Source organism: Hemitrygon akajei, chromosome 10 (assembly GCF_048418815.1).
Source record: "Hemitrygon akajei chromosome 10, sHemAka1.3, whole genome shotgun sequence".
NCBI lineage: Eukaryota > Metazoa > Chordata > Chondrichthyes > Myliobatiformes > Dasyatidae > Hemitrygon > Hemitrygon akajei.
The window spans coordinates 30,692,448-30,713,670 of NC_133133.1; the positions used below are offsets into that span (position 1 = coordinate 30,692,448).

General features: G+C 39.8%; 1 protein-coding gene across 2 annotated transcripts; it reads right to left on the bottom strand.

The window, feature by feature from the left end:
- Positions 1-16,684: 16,684 nt before the first annotated feature.
- Positions 16,685-20,760, bottom strand: LOC140734267 (G-protein coupled receptor 12-like). 2 transcript variants are annotated; one of them, XM_073058000.1, is made up of 3 exons: positions 20,738-20,760; positions 19,655-20,424; positions 16,685-19,021 (listed from the first exon to the last, which is right to left on the bottom strand). In XM_073058000.1, exon 3 carries the CDS (start codon positions 19,016-19,018, stop codon positions 18,023-18,025), a length of 996 nt encoding a protein of 331 aa, XP_072914101.1. In that variant the 5' UTR covers positions 19,019-19,021; positions 19,655-20,424; positions 20,738-20,760; the 3' UTR covers positions 16,685-18,022. The 2 variants fall into 2 exon arrangements, with proteins under 2 accessions (XP_072914101.1, XP_072914100.1); XM_073057999.1 differs by lacking the exon at positions 20,738-20,760 and having other exon boundaries at positions 19,655-20,491.
- Positions 20,761-21,223: the final 463 nt, after the last annotated feature.

Genomic DNA, 21,223 nt, shown 5'->3' on the forward strand with positions numbered 1-21,223 from the left:
TACTTTGATAATAAGTACATGTACTTTGAAGTTTGAACCTAAAAATCGAAAGCTGACTTTATTTTTGTGATACATAAAATGAAAACTTCAACTCCCAATCACTGAGAATATTTTACGTATAGACATTGAGAAAATCTAATCTCTCTCCTATCTAACCCTGCATTGAGAACTATACAATAAAAAGGACAGTTATGGACAATCTCCATTTTAATTTTTTACACTAAAAAACTATTGTACTGAAGACCTTTGGAATAGCTATAAAGTGAATTAACCATTGCATTGTAATGTAGACAGTAGTTGGGGGATTGAGGTCAAGAGCTGCAAGATAACACTTTAGCTCTAACACTTTAGTCCTGGTTGGACTGCACATATTGGGTATTGTGTTCAGTTCTGGTCATCTCATTATAAAAAGAACGTGGAAACTTTACAGAGGGTGCAGAGGAGATTTACCAGGACGCTGCCTGCATTAGAACATAAGAACATAAGAGATAGGAGCAGGAGTAGGCCAATCGGCCCCTCAAGCCTGCTCCGCCATTCAACAAGATCATGGCTGATCCAATCTTAACTTTAGTTTTCACCGAATCCCACAAGGCAACAGTGCCAACCAACAGGGCACCACGCCGCCCATTTTATTTTATTATTCATCCCGCCCAAGCCCATGTGATCACCTGGGGAAAAAAAACCGAGTTACCAATTGAGGAGAAAAAATCTGGAAAATTCCTCTCCGACCCATCCAGGTTATCGAAAACTGGTCCAGGAGATCACATGGCTGATCTAAACCTAGCCTCATGTCCACTTACCTGCTCGCTCACCGTATCCCCTAATGCCATTTTTATCCAGGAAAATGTCTATCTCCGTTTTGAATTTATCGAGTGTAGTAGCTTCCACAGCTCTCTGGGGCAGTAAATTCCACAGCCCCACTACCCTCTGAGTGAAGAAATTTCTCCGCATCTCAGTCCTGGAACATTTTTCCTGGAACAATGTCTATTCCAGTCCTGGAACAATGTTCCTGGAACAGTCCTGGAACATTAGAGAGCATTTTTTTTTATAAAGAAAGGTTAACTGAGCTAGAATTTTTCCTCCTTGAAAAGGATGTTAGTTGATTTGTTGGAGGTATATAAGATGATAAGAGGCACAAGCAGATTGGACAGCCAGCACCTTTTTCCAGGAGTGTCAATGCCTAATACAAAAGGGCATAGTTTTAAATATTTGGAGGAGGGTGGATGTCAGAGGTAAGTTCCTTCCTACAGAGTGGTAAGTGCAGGGAACACACTGCCACGAGTGGTGGTAGAGGCAGATACATCAGGGACATTTAAGAGACCAATAGATAAGCACATGGATTAAATAAAAAATGTTAGACTACTTACTAAATGTAAAGAAATTTGTTGTTTTGTGGCAGCAGTACATTGCAATACATATTAATAAAACTAAACCACAACAAATACATATAAAATTAAATCAAATACGTTGTACAAAAAGAGAGGGAAGAATACTGAGGTAGTGTCCATATGTTCCATATCCTATGTTCTAAAGGGTATAGGAGGGAAACCACAGTTAGGCACTTGATCTTACTTTGTATTTGATAAGATCAGTACCACAGAGATTCCTCAATTCCACATTTCCTTCTGATCCTCATACCTCCCATTTCGTCTCCTCTAGAATTCATGCAGCCAGCAGCTGAGCATGCCCTGGTACCAGTGCTTGAAAACTCCAAAAGCCCACAACCCTCTGAAGATGTTTCCCTGTAAGCAATCCTTGCCTTCCATGCACTTACGCTGCCCCTTGTTCTAAATTTACCAGAGATGGGAAACAGTTGGTCAGCCCCTAATCTGGAGCTCCAGCCAAGAGAAGCACAGACTTCAGAAACTTGTACATCTTGGAATTCTGCCTTTCGTTCTTCTGAACTGCAAACGACACAGGCTGATTCTTCTCTTTCATTCTTCTTGGAATGTATATTCTTGAGATAGCTCAACTTATTGCACTGCCAAGAAAAATACCCTTTCTGAGAAAAGGAAACCAAAATTGTATTTAATACTCTTGATGTGGTCTTGCCAAAGCCCTTAACAGCTCTAAAAATACCACACATATACTCCCAAACTGGTCAGAATAAAGGCTGTTGCTTTTCTAATTACTTACTGTACTTTGACAGAAGACCATCAAAGCACCCACATTTAATAGTTGACATCGCTATTAAAAATATTGTCATTCTTTCTATTTTAGTGAATGTTACATTTTCCCATACAGATTTCATCATTTTATCCACGTAATGTCCATTTCTCTTAACATTTTCTCCTCATAATTACATTCCCACCAGCTGCTGTATGACAGTAAATTTGGATATATCACAAAGGGTCACTTCATTTAAGTAATGAAAGCAAATTGTAATTAATTGCTTCTCAAGCACTGATCCTTATGGGACTGCTCTTGTTACAACCTGAAAAATACTCATTAATTTCTAATCTCTCTTTGTGGTTCCTTAACCAAATTTACACTATTCTAATTCCACAAGGCCATCATTTATATAACAGACCTTTAATGTCTCCCAAAAGTCTGAATTTTCTGTTCTCCATTATCTACATTCTACACAGTGTGACACAATCTAAAAATGCTCATAAAATATAATCACACAGGAAATGTCTTTCGCAAATCCATGCTTTGTCTTACCACCCTTTGCTTTTCTAACTGGTTTTATCACTTCCTTGACGTTGCTGGTAGCTAACTGTCTGGAAATTCTATTTTCCTCTCTTTCCGTTATCTTTGTAATCCAGGAAGCATTAATTTTCCTGTCTTATAATATGGGGAATATTCATCCCTTCAGTGATGTTCTGAATATATTTCAGAATTGCCTGAAAACCAGCACCTAGAAGTTAGGAAAACTACCCAATGGCCTATGGTCACTTGAAATGAGATGATAACATTAATCAAAAATGCATTAGCACTTTGATTAATGCAAAATCAGACGAATTGAAGTGTGATTGTGTTTCTGGCCATATTGCATCAGCATCTTGGTTGTGATCCCTTCAAAATGCTATAAAGAATTTTGACCACATGATGGCAACCTTCTACGTTTATCCCTTTCAATGAGACTGGAATATAAATTATTAGTTGTTCCCAAACTTTTAGTGCACACTCGTTTTTTGAGTTTACCACCTTCCAGCATACCCTTAATAGGTTTTATATTTTACTCCTAAAATACCAATTATTATTTTATGTTAAATGCTGGCCTTGGTGAGACTGCACCTAGAATATTGGTCCCTTAATCTGAGGAAAGACATTCTTGTCATAGAGGGAGTACAAAGAAGGTTCACCAGATTGATTCTTGGGATGGCAGGACTTTCATATGAAGAAAGACTGGATCGACTAGGCTTATACTCACTGGAATTTAGAAGACTGAGGGGGGATCTTATTGAAACGTATAAAATTCTAAAGGGATTGGACAGGCTAGATGCAGGAAGATTGTTTCTGATGTTGGGGAAGTCCAGAACGAGGGGTCACAGTTTAAGGATAAAGGGGAAGCCTTTTAGGACCGAGATGAGGAAAAACTTCTTCACACAGAGAGTGGTGAATCTGTGGAATTCTCTGCCACAGGAAACAGTTGAGGCCGGTTCATTGGCTATATTTAAGAGGAAGTTGGATATGGCCCTTGTGGCTAAAGGGATTGGGGGGGGGGTATGGAGAGAAAGCAGGTACAGGGTTCTGAGTTGGATGATCAGCCATGATCATACTGAATGGCGGTGCAGGCTTGAAGGGCCGAATGGCCTACTCCTACACCTATTTTCTATGTTTCTATTCAGAAACAGCTTCTTCTTCAGAACTGCTTCTTCCCTCCAATATCAGATTCCTGAACAGTCCATGAATCCGCAAACGCTACATTTTTGTTATTTTGTTGCATTATTTATTTTGTAATTTATGGTAATTTTGTCTGCACTGTACTGCTGCAGCTAATTTTATGGCCTAAAGCAGTGGTAATAAGCCTGATTCTGATTCTTTACGTTGTCCCGTTTCCTCTACGAATATTGAACCATTTCACCCTTTCAATAATAAACACTAAATTCTGCAGATGCGGGAAATCCGGAGGAACACACATAAAATGCTGGAGGAACTCTGCAGTTCAGCATCTATGGAAAGTTATAAACAGTCAGTGATTCAAGCCAAAGTCCTTCATCGGGAGTGGAAAAGAAGGTGGGGAGAATGAAGCCTGAATAATGGTTTTATCTAGGTTCAAGTAGTCATGACAGACTTTGCCTATGTACACCACACATACAGTATTTCTTCTGGCAGCAAATCTACTCAAATCAGAATTTTATTTTCTTTGGAATTAAATCTTTACAAATCTCTACAATTAATCTTTAAGACCTTAAGGTTCAAAATAACTTGTGTACAATTATTTCTATGTGGGTTTCTCTCCATTCATAATCAAAGAATTTGCTATGCTCAATCACATTTGCAAGATTTCACTAGAATGAATGCCAATTGACAATTTAATTTAAATTATTAAATTTTGGAAGTGTTAACAAAACTAAAGAGCTTGTAAAACACTGTAAAGCAACACTCAAGCCTAAAGGCATATGTCAATGATAATATGTACCATTCCTTTCGTTTCATTGCAGTTTATTTTAGCCAAGTTGTTAAGTCGAGCTCACTCCAGTATTGTCTTGCAGCTTTCACATTGGTATTTAATGAAGAAAAATAAATGTTAAATTGTGTGAAGTTTTTATGATGCACACGGTCAGCCTCATCATGAAAACTAGCAGGGCAAGGAGACAGTTGCCTTTACCTCTACTAAAGCTCAGAATTAGAATGGTTTATCATGCAGGAGTAATTGTAATGTCGGTGAGAACAGGCCAGGGAATATTGGCAAGCATTCCATCTGGGGAAGATGGAATATTGCAGCAGTTGGGAAAATTCCATCGTTCCCAGATCATGTGGTCCGATGCTAGCCTGCCCCATAGAAAGCATCCTCACATCAGCCATTAGTTTGGTTTGGTGCAACATCCTTTCACGATACATGAAAACTACAGGAATTGTCAGGGCAGCAGAAAAGATCATTGGCTGCAGTCTACCATCACTGCAGGACTTGTGTGTGTCCACAACAAAGCAACAGGCAGGAGAAATCATTGTGGACATTACCCAAACAGTAAACTGCTTTTCCAAAAGCTCCCTTCTGGAAAGTGCTATAAGGGCTTAATGCAGTCTGAAAAGTTTCTTCCCCAGGCAGTTCATCTGATCTACCATTCTATCTGCTGCCCTCTATCTTTATACCTCAGTCACTACATGGCAGCATAGACACTTCAAACTGCTCTTTATAACAGTTATATTGTAAATACATGCTGGCATTTATGCTCATTTTATTCCATATCTATACTTCCAACTTTTAATATAATTCTTTATTCTGTATAATTGTTGAATGTTGTCATGTGTGTAGTGCTGACATCTGTAAATTTGCTGATGATACAACCATTATTGGTAGAATCTCCGGTGGTGACGAGAGTGTAGAGGAGTGAGAAATGCCAACTAGTGGAGTGGAGCCACAGCAACAACCTGGTACTCAACATCAGTAAGACAAAAGAGTTGATTGTGGACCTCAGGAAGGGTAAGATGAAGGAACACATACCAATCCTCATAGAGGGATCAAAAGTGGAGAGAGTGAGCGGTTTCAAGTTCTTGGGTGTCAAGATCTCCAAGGATCTAACCTTGTCCCAACATATCAACACAGTTATAAAGAAGGCAAGATAGCAGCTGTACTTTATTAGGAGTTTGGAGAGATTTGGTATGTTAACTAATACACTCAAAAACTTCTATGGATGTACTGTGGAGAGCATTCTGACAGGCTGCATCACTGTCTGGTATGTGGTGGGGGGAGCTACTGCACAGGACCAAAAGAAGCTGCAAAGGGTTGTAAATTTAGTGAGCTCCATCATGGGTGCGCATCTACAAAGTACCCAGGACATCTTCAAGGAGTGGTGTCTCAGAAAGGCAGTGTCCATTATTAAGGACCTCCAGCACCTAGAGCATGCCCTTTTCTCACTGTTACCATCAGGTATGAGGTACAGAAGCCTGAAGGCACACATTCAGTGTTTCAGGAATAGCTTCTTCTCCTCTGCCATCCGATTCCTAAATGAACATTGAACCCTTGGACTTTTTTAATATATGTATTTGTTTTTTTGCATGATTTTTAATCTATCCAATATACATATACTGTATAAAGTATACTGAATAAGATTTACTTATTATTATTATTTTTCTCTCTCTGCTAGATTATGTATTGCATTGAACTGCTGCTGCTAAGTTAGCAAATTTCATGCCACATGCTGGTGATAATAAATCTGATTCTGATTCTGATTCTGACACATCACAGCAAATTCCTAATGCATGAAAGGGTATAAGGTGAATAACATTGATCCTTGATCCATTCATTTGCTGTTTTGAGGCCCAATGTGAGCTAGCAGGAGGCTTTGAGGTATTGGTCTGCAAACCCAGTTTGTTTGGAGATTGGGATAGCTTGTTGCCTTGCTTGAACAACATTAATTAAGGCTAACATTCATAGCCTTGCACTATTATGAAAGTTAAATCCACAATTACACAATTTATTCTGAATAACTCACATATCATAGTTTGACAACCTCTTCTTGTGTTTTTGGTCTTTGTAGCAAGACAACATATTTTGGCCCATTAATGTAATATCTCAAAGATCACAAATTGGCATCTCCAATTTTCGCAGTCTAGGAAACATAAACAAACACAAGTGTGTAAAATAATGAATTTTATTTCAGATTAACATGGAAATGTGATTGAAATGAGATATACAGCAACAGGACAAAACATTTTCTTTTTTGTACAATTGTAAATAAAATAAAATATTAACATTTCTCATGTCATGATTCAAGAATAACCCAGGACAGTTGTAGAGCAAGTAGCTTGCCTTGTTTTTATTATCTTCAATCAATATGCTCTACTTTCTTAGAAAAAGCAGAAATACTATATTAATAATTTGGGAACCCTTAATATAGCAACTATTATCTCATTTATTTGCATAAGATTTCCACTTAAAAATGTATACACTTGTCAATGAAAACCTGGCCAATAGATTTCTCTAGCTCTCGCTTGACTAATTTTGTATTTATAATTCCTCTTTGATATATTTTGCAATAATGATTGAATCTAGTGCAGGAAGATTTCCTCTGGTTGCATATTTAGTCAAATCATAATTTAATTTGCTTTGATGAAAGTAATTTTTTTTCTTTTAAGTCCTACAATTATCTTTTTGCAGTTTTAAGTACATTTATTAAGTGCATTTATTCTATGTGGGTTTCTGTAAATATTGAATTAAACAACACAAATTTATCACACTACACTGGTGAAGGTTTGTAACAACAATACATATTTAATGTTTTTATTATTTTAAAGTATCCAGTGTACCTCACAGGGAAGCTATCAGTTGAATTTGACACTGCTTTGTCAGAGGATATCAAAGGACATGAATGAACCTTGGTCAAAGATGCAGCCTTTATAAAAGCTCCTTAAAACAAGGAGAGACAGAGAGGTTGCAGTATTGCTAGTTGAAGTCATGTTCGCCGAGGGTAGAGTGGTTTAAAGCATGATATCCCGGAAGTTAGAGTTAGAAGCAAATATCTCAGAAGAATACAGTGTTGGAGGAGATTGTAGTGAAAAAAAGTTGAGTTTATTGTCATATGCACAGGTACATGTGCAACGAAAAACTTACTTGCAGAATCACAGGCACATGACTTCAATATAAGTAGCAATCACAAGAAAAACAAATCAATCATAAGTTATACAGAATTTTAACAAGAAAACACAATTAGAACAAAAACAAAGTCCATTTGAGTATAAGGTGATCAAAGTGATCATAGTGTTGCTGAACCATCGTGATTAAGGGTTTGCCAGTTGACCTAAGAAGCAAGTGGCTGATGGGAAGAAGCTGTCTTGAAGCTGAGAATTCAGACTATAGTAACCGTGAAAAGATGGCATGGCCAGGATGGTGGGGATATTTGATGAAAGATGTTGCCTTCCTGAGGCAGCGTCCGATGTTGGGGAGGGATGTGCTTGTGATGTTGCATCGAGTCCACTACACTCTGCAGCTTCTCAATTTCCTGCACATTTGAACGGACATACTAGTTAGGATACTTTCAACGATAAAAGTGACAAGTGAAGCCCCTAAATCTAAGAAAGTGAAAATGCTTTCCTTATAATTATGTCCATGTGCTGGGTCCAGAACAGGTCATCCAATATTCAGATTCACTTTATTTATCACATGTACATCAAAACATACAATGAAATATATCATTTGTGTCAACAACCAACACAACCTATGGATGCGCTGGGGGCAGCCTGTGTGTGTCACTATACATTCTGGCACTAACACACTGTAGCGTGCCTACAATGTTCAGCAGAACAACACAGGACTGAACAGAACACAACAAGCAACAAAACAACAACAGCAAAACAAGCCTTGTTCCTCTTTCCCAATCGTCCACCCTCAAGGGGGGGGTTGGTCTAATGACCCTGAGCATGGAATCAGCAGGTGAGTGTTTGGCTGGTCAGGCAAGCAAGGGCCAATGTGGTACCCACACACTTCAGTTTTAATTTTGTAACTACGTGCCCTTCTTCTCGGTTTTCCCACTGATGGAAATGTTTCAACATCTACCCTTAAGATTTGATGTGTTTCAATAAGATGACCTCTCACTTATCAAAATTCCACAGAATATAGATCTAATTGCTTTAGCCACTTGTGACAGGTCAATTCTCTTTTCCTATGAGTTTGCTTTGTGAATCTTTATTTCTGGATGACTTCCAATACTCCTTCCCTAAATGATAAAAACTGTGCACAATCTTCCAGGTTTAATCTCACCAGTGCTCTGTACATCTGTAATGAAACTTTTCTAATCTTATTATCATAAAGACCATTGTGGCTTCTGCCTTCCCAACTATTTGCCACAACTGTCTGCAATTTATGCACAAGAGCACCCAGATACCTTTTTATTTTACTCATCTGCATTAATTGTCTATTTACAGAATTGTCTGTCTTTGGGTTCCTCTCACTGTACTGCATGTTCCCATGTCAAACTCCATTTGCCAAGTTTTTGCCTACTTGCTCAACCTATTTATATTCTATTTTAAAATCCAAATCCCATTCTAACTTTTTTTCTTTCATCAGCTATCTCAGATACCACATTATCCCCAATCTTCCAAATCATTAATATAAATGATAAATAGAAACAAGATCTGCTCCTTGGCACACTCCACTAGTTATTTCCACCCAACTCATAGAAAGACCACTTATTCCATCTCTGTCTTCTCAAGTCAATTAAGGTCTTCATTGGTTGTGCTTAAGTTTACACAATGTGAGCAATGGGAGTCTGGGCTAAAATATGTTGGAGTACCCCACAAGGTAACAATGACATAGTTGACAGTGTCAACAACAGACAAACTGAGTCAGGCAACACCATACATGTGGAAATAACCTGCAAATGAGTGCACAGAAAGATTATTTTGGGATCAAGTATGACACGATGAAGATCTGAATCAGACAATTACTAAGGATGGTGATGGAATCAGAGGATGGAAGATGGACAACAACATTTATGATGGGGACAGAGACTTTGCCCAATAAGTAGCTGGAGGAATTTTCTGCAGATTATAATATGTAGTCAGTGGCATGGTAGCATAGCAGTTAGTGTAACTCATTTATAGTACCAGCAACCTGTGTTGAGTTCTGCTGTTGTCTATAAGGAGTTTGTTTGTTCTCCTGGTTACCTTGTGGATTTCCTCTGGGTGCTCTGGTTGCCTCCCACATTCTGAAGATATCCAGGTTGGTAGGTTAATTGGCCACATGGGTGTAATTGGGTGGAGAAGGCTTGTAGGCCTGCTAATTCTAAATAAATGTAAATTAATTAGATATCGATCAAGTAGTGTGAAAGTTAGGGATAACAAAGTGCTCACGAAGGATGATAGAAAGTGTTGCCGCGTGGCCAAGTGGTTAAGGCTTTGGGCTAATGATCTGAAGGTTGTTAGCTCAAGCCTCAGCCGAGGCAGCGTGTGTGTCCTTGAGCAAGGCACTTAACCACACACTGCTGCACGTTTATAGCCCAGTGGCGGTGGCTGGTGCAGTATGGAGCTGGGTATTGTTATGAAACACTGACGTGTACCTCATTAAAAGCAAAATAGTGATGGGTAAGTAGGCTCTCAGTGTTGCTGAGGTGTTCATTAACCACAGCTAATGTTTCCCTTCCATGCCATATACCTGCACAAACTACATATCCTACAGTTCCCTAATATCCAGAAATCTATCAATGTTTATGTCAAATGTATCCAGACACTTTGTCTTCTCAGCTCTTTTGAATGGAGATTCTGCAGAGATTTCTTGTCACCTCAGTCTTGAATGGCTGTTTCCCTTTTCAGCCATGATCCCCGGCTGTAGATAACCCAATCAGGGGGACCATTATCAGTACACCTTTCTATCCACTCAATTGGATCACCTCTCATTCTAAATGTAAGCAAGTACTGGCCTGATAGGACACCCCCTCACCCTCCCTGCAATCTGGTGAGCCTTCGCACTCCTTCAAGTAGTGATCCTAGATCTATACAGAATATTCCATGCGTGCCCTCAGCAAGATCAGATGTAATTGAAGTAAGGTGTCTTTTGTACTCAAATGCCCTCACAAATAGGTCACATAGTTCATCTCTCTAAATGCTTGATGCTGACTCTCTCTGAAGGATACTGAGAGCCCTTCGAACACAAACAACTTCCAATCTCACCACTTAAAAATAGTCTGTCTCTCTATCAAAGATTATATTCTATTTTATTCATAGTACATTCCACTTTAGAATATTAGTTGTTTGTTAAATTTTTGTTTATTTGTGGTGTTTTGTAGATTATATTGTATTTCTTTACTTTTTCTGTAAATGCCTGAGAAAATGAATTTTAAGGTAGTATATGGTAACATATATGTACTCTGATGATAAATTTACTTTGGAATTTCATTTGACACTCACTCAGCTCATCTACCTTCCCTAGCACTCAACTAAGTATCAACAGCAAAACTGAATATTTTATACATGGTCTCCTCATCCAGCTGGGATCCTTATACTGTTCCAGGATATTCCACTAGTCACAGTATCCCATTATGAAAATTACCTCCTATTTTAATTGCCCATAATAGAGCACATGGCAAAGAGGATAATTTTATTTTATAGCATCATGTACAACCCCTCACCAAAGGATTTGTGGATCACCAAATACACCAGATTAACTGCTTTGCCCTTATTCTGCCAGATGCAAACTCGGAAAAAAAAATTATGAAACACAATTTCCTTATTATAAATCCTTGTTGATTCTGTCTAATTATACTACTTTTTAAAAGTAACATGTACAAAATGCTGTAGGAACTCAGCTAGGTTGGAAGCATCTGTGGAGAGGAATAAACAGTCGACGTTTCACTCTGAATAGTGATGAAAGATCTCAACCTGAAACATCATCTGTTTATTCCTCTCCATAGATGCTACCTGACCAGCTGAGTTCTTCCAGCATTTTGTATGTACTGCTCTGGATTTCCAGCATCTGCAGAATCTCTGGTGTTTATTATTTTAAGTGTTTGCCATAATTTCCTTAGTGACATTTCCCCACTACCGATGTCAGATTAGATGGGTTATAATTCTTAATTTACTCTTCCTCCATTCTTAAATACTAGGATTGCACTTGCTCTACTCCTTCTAGAACCATCCCCGGGATCTAGAAAAAATTCCAAGTTTATGTATTCTGATGAGGCATACGTAGCATCTGCACAACCCGTCACTTATAGGTAAGAAATGTCTGATGAACCAGGGCAATACAGAAGCTTGTGCATACCTTCTACCATTTCTCTTCAGCTTCAATGTCCACCTGAGGAAGGAATTCAAAGTCCTGAGCAATATTCCATCAGTTCCTTCTGCATTTTAATCATTCATGAAGCAGGAACTCTCCAAAGAAATCATCCCCCCCACCACAATCAAAGAAAATTTAAATACCCTTGAACCATTTGCTCTCTATATGTGTGATCTTTTACCATGATAAAACATGTACAACACGCCTGTTTCAGGAGTCCAGTCATGGACATTGATGTCTGCTTAGTTTGAAATGTGACTTCTGATATATGTGAGCGGTCTGCGTCTTCTAGGGTTTTCTGGCCTATACAGAGTGAATGTGTAGCGGGTGTCGTGAGGGTATCTAGGTTTACAGGGCACAGCCTCAGAATAGAGGATGTCCCATTAGAATAGAGATGAGGAGGAATTTATTTAGCCAGAGGGTGGAATTCGATGGCTCGGACAGCTGTGGAGGCCAAGTCATTGGGTATATTTAAAGTGGAGGCTGGTAGTTTCTCGATTAGTATGGGCATCAAAGGTTATGGAGTGAAGGCAGAAAAATGGGGTTGAGAGGGATAATAAATCAGCCACAATTGAATGGAGGAGAGGACTTGGTGAGTCAAATAGCCTAAATATGTTTCTATCTCTTATGGTTTTATAGTCTTAATTGCTGGAGGTCAGTTCTGTGCACTGGTGGCATGTTGGCAAATTAGAATCAAGATTAAACTAAATCAGTAACAACCATTTCTATCTAACAGGTAGAGGCTCCTTAGCTCATCTCACTTAAATTTACTTCTTACTTTCTTGCAAATAAGAATGTATCAGTCAACATCAATAATATACCCTTCCTTCATTGCCTCCTAGGCGATCTGAGAACATATTTAACATCCTCAGCAGATGATAATTTGTGAATGCAATTTTCTTGGCAAACAGCCAAATTTTTGCCAAAATAAAATGTCCAAATAATATGGCTGTCCTTGTGGATTTCAATTACCTGTAAGGTAGAGCAGGTATTTCTACAGAGGAAATGAGAGTCTCATTACACTATCTTGTTATTGAAGAAGCTGATTTTAAATTTTATTTTCAATGGAAGAAACATTAATAACTAAATGAATCTTTACCCATAGTTATATATTAATGGAGACCAATGGAAGAAATGTACTTTTTTGTAAACCATGCAGTCCTTATTTAAGATACAAATGTCATTCAAGCTATCTCCTCCGTCAAATTTTCCTTCTCAAGGTTGTTGACATTTTAATGAGATTTATTTCTACATGTCTATCACTTTTAACCAACCCATGCCACCTTGTATATTCTTAGAAAGGAAGTGGTGACAAATTAATTGACTGTAGGACAAGTGAAGATAAATGAAGGTCAACCTGTACATACTGGAACCATGTGCACACAGGTATCATGCACCAACCAAGAACAAGAGTTTGATCATTTCTCTTAATATTCTTTGGTCTATCAAACAAAAATGTCCTGGGAGCATCACTTAAAGTCTCATACAAGCCAACTAGGTTTATGCTGTAGCTACACTGAACACTCAAAAATAAGATACCAAATAATTTATCTCCTGACATTGAAAATTCTTTACATCATCCAGACAGCACATTAGGAGTACATTGGCATACACAGTAAAGTAGCCCTTTTTACTTAGGTGCCTCATTACCTGATACAATTACTCTCTTCAATTTTGAGTTATAGGGAAAGGTTGAGTAGTTTAAAACTTGATTCCCTAGAGCGTAGGAGAATAAGAGGTGATTTGACAGAGGTATACAAAATTATGAGGGTATAGATAGGGCTAATGCAAACAGGCTTTTCCCACCGAGGTTGGGAGAGACTAGAACTAGAGGTCATAGGTTTAGGGTGAAAGGTGAAATATTTAAGATGAATATGGCAAGAACTATAATACTTAAAAGTAAATTTATCCTCAAGGTATACATATGTCATCATATACAACCCTGAGATGAATTTTCTTGTGGGCATACTCAATAAATCCAATAATCATAATAAAATTAATGAAAGACTGCACCATAAGGGCAGACAGCCAGTGTGCAAAATACAACAAACTCTGCAAATACAAAGAAGAAGAAGAGCAAGTGAAGTTGAGTGAAGTTGTCCCCTCTGGTTCAGGAGCCTGATGGTTGGGGAGTAATAGTTGTCCCTGAACCTGGTGGTGAGAGTAGTAAGGCTCCTGTACCTTCTTCCTGGTGACAGTAGCAAGGAGAAAGCATGACCTGGATGGTGAGGGACCCTGATGATGGGCGCTACTTTCCCCCGACAACACTCAGAGCAGTTGGGGTAGAAGCCTTTACCTGGGATGGATTGGGCCATATCAACTGCCTTTTGCAGGATTTCCCATTCAAGGGCATTGGTGTTTTCATATCGGGCAGTGATGTAGCCAGTCAATATACTCTCCAGAACACATCTATAGAAGTTAGTCAAAGTTATGGATGTCATGCCAAATCTCAGGAAGTACGAGGATTGCTATGCTTTCTTCATAATTGGATTTATGTGCTGGGCCCAGGGCAGGCCCTTTGAAGTGACAGCACCAAGGAATTTAAAGTTGCTGACCCCCTCTGTCTCTGATCCCCTGATGAGTGAGGACTGAAGTCAATAATCAGCTCCTTGGTCTTGCTGACATTGTGTAAGAGGTTGTTGTGGCTTCACTTAGCCAGATTTTCAGTCTCCCTCTTATATGCTGAAACATCACCTTTGATTTGGCCAATGACAAAGGTGTCATCAGCAAACTGAAATATGGCAATGGAGCTGCACTTAGCCACACAGCCATAAGTGTAAAGTGAGAAGAGCTGTGGGCTAAGCACACAGCATTATGATGCACCTGCTGATGGACATTGAGGAGGTGATGTTGTTATCAATCCAAATTAACTGGGGTCAGCAACTGAGGAAATCGAGGATCCAATTGCAGAAGGAAATATTGAGGCCAAGGGCTTGAAGCGTATTGATTTGTTTTGAGGGGACAACAGTATTGAATGTTGAGTTGTGGTCGACAAACAGCATCCTGATGTATGCATTTTTGCTGTCCAGATGTTCTAGGGTTAAGTGAAGAGCAAATAGAATGGCATCTGTTGTGCTGGTGGGCAAATTAGAATGATCAAATGAATTTAACTCAGAGGGTGGTGTGAGTGTGAAGTGAGTTGCCAGTCAAAGTGGTGGATGCAGGTTCTATTACGGTAGGTAAGAGAAGTTTGGATAAGTATATGGATGGAGGGATATAGTTCAGGTTTGGGTCATGGGACTAGGCAGGATAATAGTTTGGCATTGGCTAGATGGGCCAAAGGGCGTGTTTCAGCGCTGTTTTCAATGACTGTAAACATAAATAAGCCCAAACCCTGGGCTGAAATAAAATTACATTTTATTTAGTGACAGTAAGCGTTCAGCACGGACCAGAAGGGCCGAGATGGCCTTTTTCCGTGCTGTAATTGTTATATGGTTATAGCACACCGAATAGTTACTACGTATCATTAAGATTTCCTCAACTGAACTTCCCAAACCTGCAAACTCTAAAAGAAAAAAGGACAATAATAATTGCATAAAATATAAACGCCTGCCGGTTTGTCTTCAATTTGTACATTAACCTGACTTGAAAATACGTTAGCACTTTTTCACTGTCACTGGGTGAAAATCCTACAAGCAGCAATCTAACGCTGAGGGGACTGGAGCAACTCGATAAGGTTACTAATCACAAGGGAAATCTGAGGTGGGCTGTAAATGCAGTTTTGTCAGTGGTATCTACCACCTATATATATATATATATAAAGTAAGTCTTCCTCAGCAGTGCAGTTTTGGGAATCTATCCGCCCACTTGAAATTAACTTCCAGAGTACTACTGAATATTAATTAACAGTAACGTCTCCACTTTGGTACAATGACAGAGTTAGTATTACATCACGCGCAAGTGTTGAAAACGTTCGAGACAAAATTACCTCTTTCCACCTGGATTGTGCAATGCGGGGTGTCTTTGCAAACACTGAAATATTTTGTCACACGCTATTACACTCTCTCTAAAAAATACATTGCTGTGGCAATGATTCTCGAGATCGGGACATAGATGGAATAATAAAGACACAACTCAAAAACATAACGTGCTTATACGTACAGTTTAAATAAGTGGCCTCGGTCAAAAGCTGCAGTATTCATTAATTAGCATTCACATTTTAGCCAGGTTCTTTCAGCAGTAAACCAAACAACCGCAGGAAAAATTCTGAAACGGACTACCAGACCTGAAAACAAATAGAAACCAAGTGGAGGCGGTGGTGGGCGTTGATATCCCCGTGGTGTGGATGCGAGGTTCAATCAAACGCACAGGGACTCTCCGCCACTGATTTGCAATGCAGAGACGGTAAGCCTTGCCCCTCATGGGGCTTCACTTCTGAAGCTTACCCACGCTACCAGCAAGGCCGGTCGGCGGCTTAGTTGACGTCAGCGTACAGGAGTCGAAGAGAAGGGGGAGGGGCTCACTTTGCAGTCGGAAAAAGAGATTCTGCCATGAAAATGAAATGTTGAGAACTGACTGCGCAAAATTGTCCAGGAACTCATCAGATATTATACTCAAAACAAAGGAGAAGGGTTTTTCCCAATAGCCTGCTACTGCTCTTCCCCGGGTTAGGTATGAAGAATAAGAGAATTAGAGATGCGACCCACAACTCAATTAACCATTTTAAGGTTCACCGGCTGTAAATACATCAGCATTGCAGGTTGTTAGATGCAAAAGGCAATGCGCAGAATCGAATCATCCAAAGCGCCTCCAATTGAACAGAACAGAACAGAGAGCCAACACCAGATCAAACATTACAAAAGGTTGCTTCCTAAAATACTGTTTATTTAATCCAATTTACCTTTTGCAAAAGGCCGTTTACAATAGTATGTAACCATATCAAAATAAACTAATTTTAGCAATAAATAGACTGTCGTACATTTGACAGTGGGGGAAGTGGCGTTACATATTAAATACCTTAGTTTGATAAAGTGCAATTTTAAGATAGAGGACGGTAAGGAAACCTTTGTCTGATCAAATCTGCCCCAGTAGTTTTTAAACTATTGGCAAATAATGTCTGAATTGAAATGCTTGGTGTCAAACTCCTTATTAGAGGGAATGTTGGCAAAATACTTTGGCAATTGTCTCTAAAGTGCCCCGGGAATTCCGGAGAGGGTCCGACCCATTGTTTCGGTAGTGCGGGCGGGTAAACAAATTGTACTATTTATTGAAAATCTGTTATTTTGAATGGATTTTACTCTCATGCCAGTCCCTACATCGGGAAATATCTAGTTAACACAAGACTTCGGCAACATGGTGTATAATAGACTACAATTTGAGGTATTGATCTCCAATGTGAAAAAAAATAGAGATTTTCGAAATCAATATAACGAACCTTTGAAAAGACATAATAAAGAACAAAGGTATATTTTAACTTAAAATTGCTCTGCTGCAGAATAAGTGAATATTTCGTTCTTGGCTGCAATATATACCATATCCAGTGATCACTGTCAATCTAACACACTAACGGTAACCCATCCTACAATATGCAGTTTTTGTATTTGTTTCGAGATTAAATCTGCGGCAAAGAATTGAAGAGAAAATCAATTCACAGTTTAACTTTCGTCGGAATAAATGATAGATACAGACATACAGATCTTTGATAAATAGATAGTTAACGACATTTGGAGCGCGGGGCTCTAATTAGGTAGCTTAAAGTGCATCACATGCTGGCATTGCTTTTCACTTGAGGAAAGTTGCCATTCGTTTTTCCTGAACAACGCCGAAATTGATTACTGTGACATCCCAACATTTCTGTCTTCACCAGTACCTCTTAGTCCCACATCTTAAAAAATGTTTTCCCCTCAGTTATTTCAGCAGTCAATATATATTGTATATATACATTTCTACACATACAGTGCTTGCTTCCGCTCTGTCCAATACATTGCAGCTTTAATTTTACGTAATGAATTTACAGAAAACCGCTGGGGGCGCTAATAATGTTATTCCATTAACATTGCGAAAATATTACTCTCAAAAATACACCTTCCTCATTTCTCACATTTTAATTAAGGGATGATTTGTTTAAATAGCTCCAGTAAAAAAATAAAAAAATACAAATAATAATTGTTGGAAAAATAAAATTCCACGTAACAGAAGACACTATACGTCACTGGACGACCTTGGTCTGAATGAGAAATTGGATGGAATACAACCACAGCAAGCCACCCAGAGCGATTTCTGGATATCAGGGTTCCGGTATGCATAAATTATAGGATTAATGACTGAATTACAGGTGGCTGGTAAAACCGTGACATAGGTGTAGATCAATGGATAAGTGGAGTCTGCAACCAGACAGTAGATCGCGAAGGGGATCCAACAAGCGGCGAAGGTCCCCAGGATGATAGATAAAGTGGAGATTCCTTTCCTGGTCGAGGTGTTGGAGGTCGCCACAAAATGGTACTGCACGGCGATTTGCTGCGCGTGCCTGAAGGCTATTTTGCAGATTTGAACGTACAGTTGCAACATCAAAGCGAATATGAGCAAAAAGGAGACGGAAAGGACTGCGGCATTGTTTTTGGTGATGGGTTTGATCACACTACAGGTGCTCTCGTCTTCCAGGCAGTTCCAGCCCGCGACTGGCAGGGAGCCCAGGCTCAGGCAGGTGACCCACACAACCAGGAGCATCAAGTAGGTGAAAGTCATGGTTCTCTCGGTGTGGTATGTCAGGGCGTTATACAGTGACAGGTAACGGTCTATGGTGATGGCAAGCAGGTTGCAGACCGAAGCCGAAAAGGAAGCAATCAGGAGCGCGGCCGAGACTAGTTTCGCGGCTTCGAAGTTTAGCAAGTAAAGGAAGATAAAATTGAGGATCAAGCCCAGTCCTCCGAGGAGGTCAGCCAGGGCTAAACTCCCAATCAGGATAAACATCGGAGCTCTGAGAGTCGGCGAATAGAAGATGACTGCCACCACGATGGCGTTCTCGCAAGAGATCACAGTGCCCACCACACAAAGGGCGATGTCCCAGGGATTGACTATTTCCTCGGGTAGATCAGAGGTGGTGATTGAGGAGTTGCTACTGCCGGAGGAGAGCCAACTGAAGGACTGCTTTGAGCTATTCCTGGGCTGATCATTCATAACTGGAGGCATGGATATCATGATCTGAGGAGGGCGAAGGACACAATAAAACATACAGTTCAGAAACAAAAATGACAAAGCATTCAGATACCCCGCTCACAAATAATCGAGCCAATGATGCAGTATTAAGTAGTTAGCCTTTGTCGACAGTTTCCCAGTGAAGAAACATTCTGAAATTCACTATTACATAACAGCCGGCTGTTGTCATTGGTGCGAAGTCACTTATAAATACTCACTGCAGTAGCAGTGAGGTGGGCAACCGTCAGTGTTAATTGTAAATATGTTCAAATATGAATGGGGAAGAGGTTTAAATAAAACTTTACGTTTTAATTAAGCAGTTGCATTAGTAGGTTCGAATCAAATAAAATAATATAGATGTTCAAATCGAGTAAGCTAAACCCATTCACCAAATAAATAAACAGCCTCTCTCATTTTATGCACCTTGTACCTTATACTTAAGCGAACAGGTTATACAGCGTGCCAAGTCTAACACTAAAACAATTTACTAACGTCCGTGTTTTAATGCAAACTCAGTAAAGACGCGGAGTTCGCTGACTCCTGGCGCTATCTCATCTGAAATGTAACTCTTCCCCATCTCCGCAGCCCCCCATCGCGAGAACGGTGCAAGAAGGACCGGGACTGGACGAAACATCTTACCGACTCTTTGCTCCTTATACTCGGTGCTGGTAGATAGGTTTAAGTCCAATGCAGGAGGCTTTGCTCCTGGTTCCAGGTTTATTCTCTGTCTGACATTGCTAATCAAACGCAAGATTTGGTGAATTGAATGCGGTTAATGCGATGCCCCAGTGGGGTGTTGATAAATCTCAGCTCTGACGTCAAAAAGGTTCACTTATTGTGATCAGCACCCTGACTGAATCACAGGCTGTGTGATAGGAATATCAAGTAGATGCACGCACACACACACACACACACACATATATATCTGTACCGGCTGAGCTTCATTCACAAGATTTCTAACCAGACGTCCATCCGCTGCGGACACCTCCCAAGGTCACTGAAATCAGTCAGGTACCAAATACATCATCCCCAGGAATAGTTCCTGCACAGTACGAGGGGAATCAATTCGCATCCATTACCTTTATAATATTTGTTGAATTCCAATGCTTTAGACATACCGAGGATTACTTTAAAATCAGAAGCATGATTTAAAATGACACAGCCGTATTTATCGCGCTTCTTCAGGGCTGGCTGCCGTGAAACAGTGTCTATGCACGCAGTTGTAAAATTGGAAGTTGGCAAAGTCGAATGCTTGGTGCCTGACTGAGAGGAGCTGGTGAGGTTATTCGCCGTGGAGGCAGGCTCCTCTCCCTGCTTTAAGTCGGCTCCAGCGAACTCACGTTTCAGCTTTTCGGGGGGAACCGAGCCGGCACAAACCAACCAACATCCTTGGAAGCTGTACTCCTCTGCTAGTTACAAAGCAGAAACAAGGAGCGCTTTAAATAAAGGCTGCGAGCGAAATTCCGGCTCCCCATCTCTTCCTTACCCACCACGCCCTGGTCTAACCAAGAATAAAACGGAAGATTAACTAAAATGTTATTTATGGTTTCATCAGTCGATGTCACCCCTGTTGACGCGGTTGAAATATATTTTTTTCTGTGCAAGTGTATTTTTAGATACAGGAGTCCGCAGTACGGTGAGATCGGTTTCTAGTTACAGAAAAGCTACACTAGTACATTTTTTTCCTATTCAAGGGCGACCCTTTGCTTCCCAAACATGTACCTGAACGGGTTGGCAACATCCTCTTCATCCGCACTGGCTGGTGATTCTGATAGGCATATTTCTCTTACATATCTAAAGGAGTGGAATTTCCCAATTAAAATACCATAGGCACATGGTTACGCGGGCCGGTCGTTACGTTAGCAGGTAAGGTCAAACACTTGGAAATTTTGCATCCTTGTTCCAGTCCGAAGGTTTTGTATTCTGGAGAGGGCACCAGATCACTGCAATTGCCCATCAAACCAAGAGTCATTAATTATAAGAAAATACTTTGAGGACTTCCTGTGAGTGTGGTGATGCAAATTAATTACACTTATTCAAAACAGTCATGGAGAGAAGAAATTGAGAGCAAAGTACTGAAATAATTTAAGGCCCAGGCATGAATAAAAGTTTGTGTATTGCCTAAACGCAAGAGATTCTGCAGATGCTGGAAATTCAGAGCAACACACGCAAAATGCTGGAGGAACTCAGCAGGCCAGGCAGCTTTTA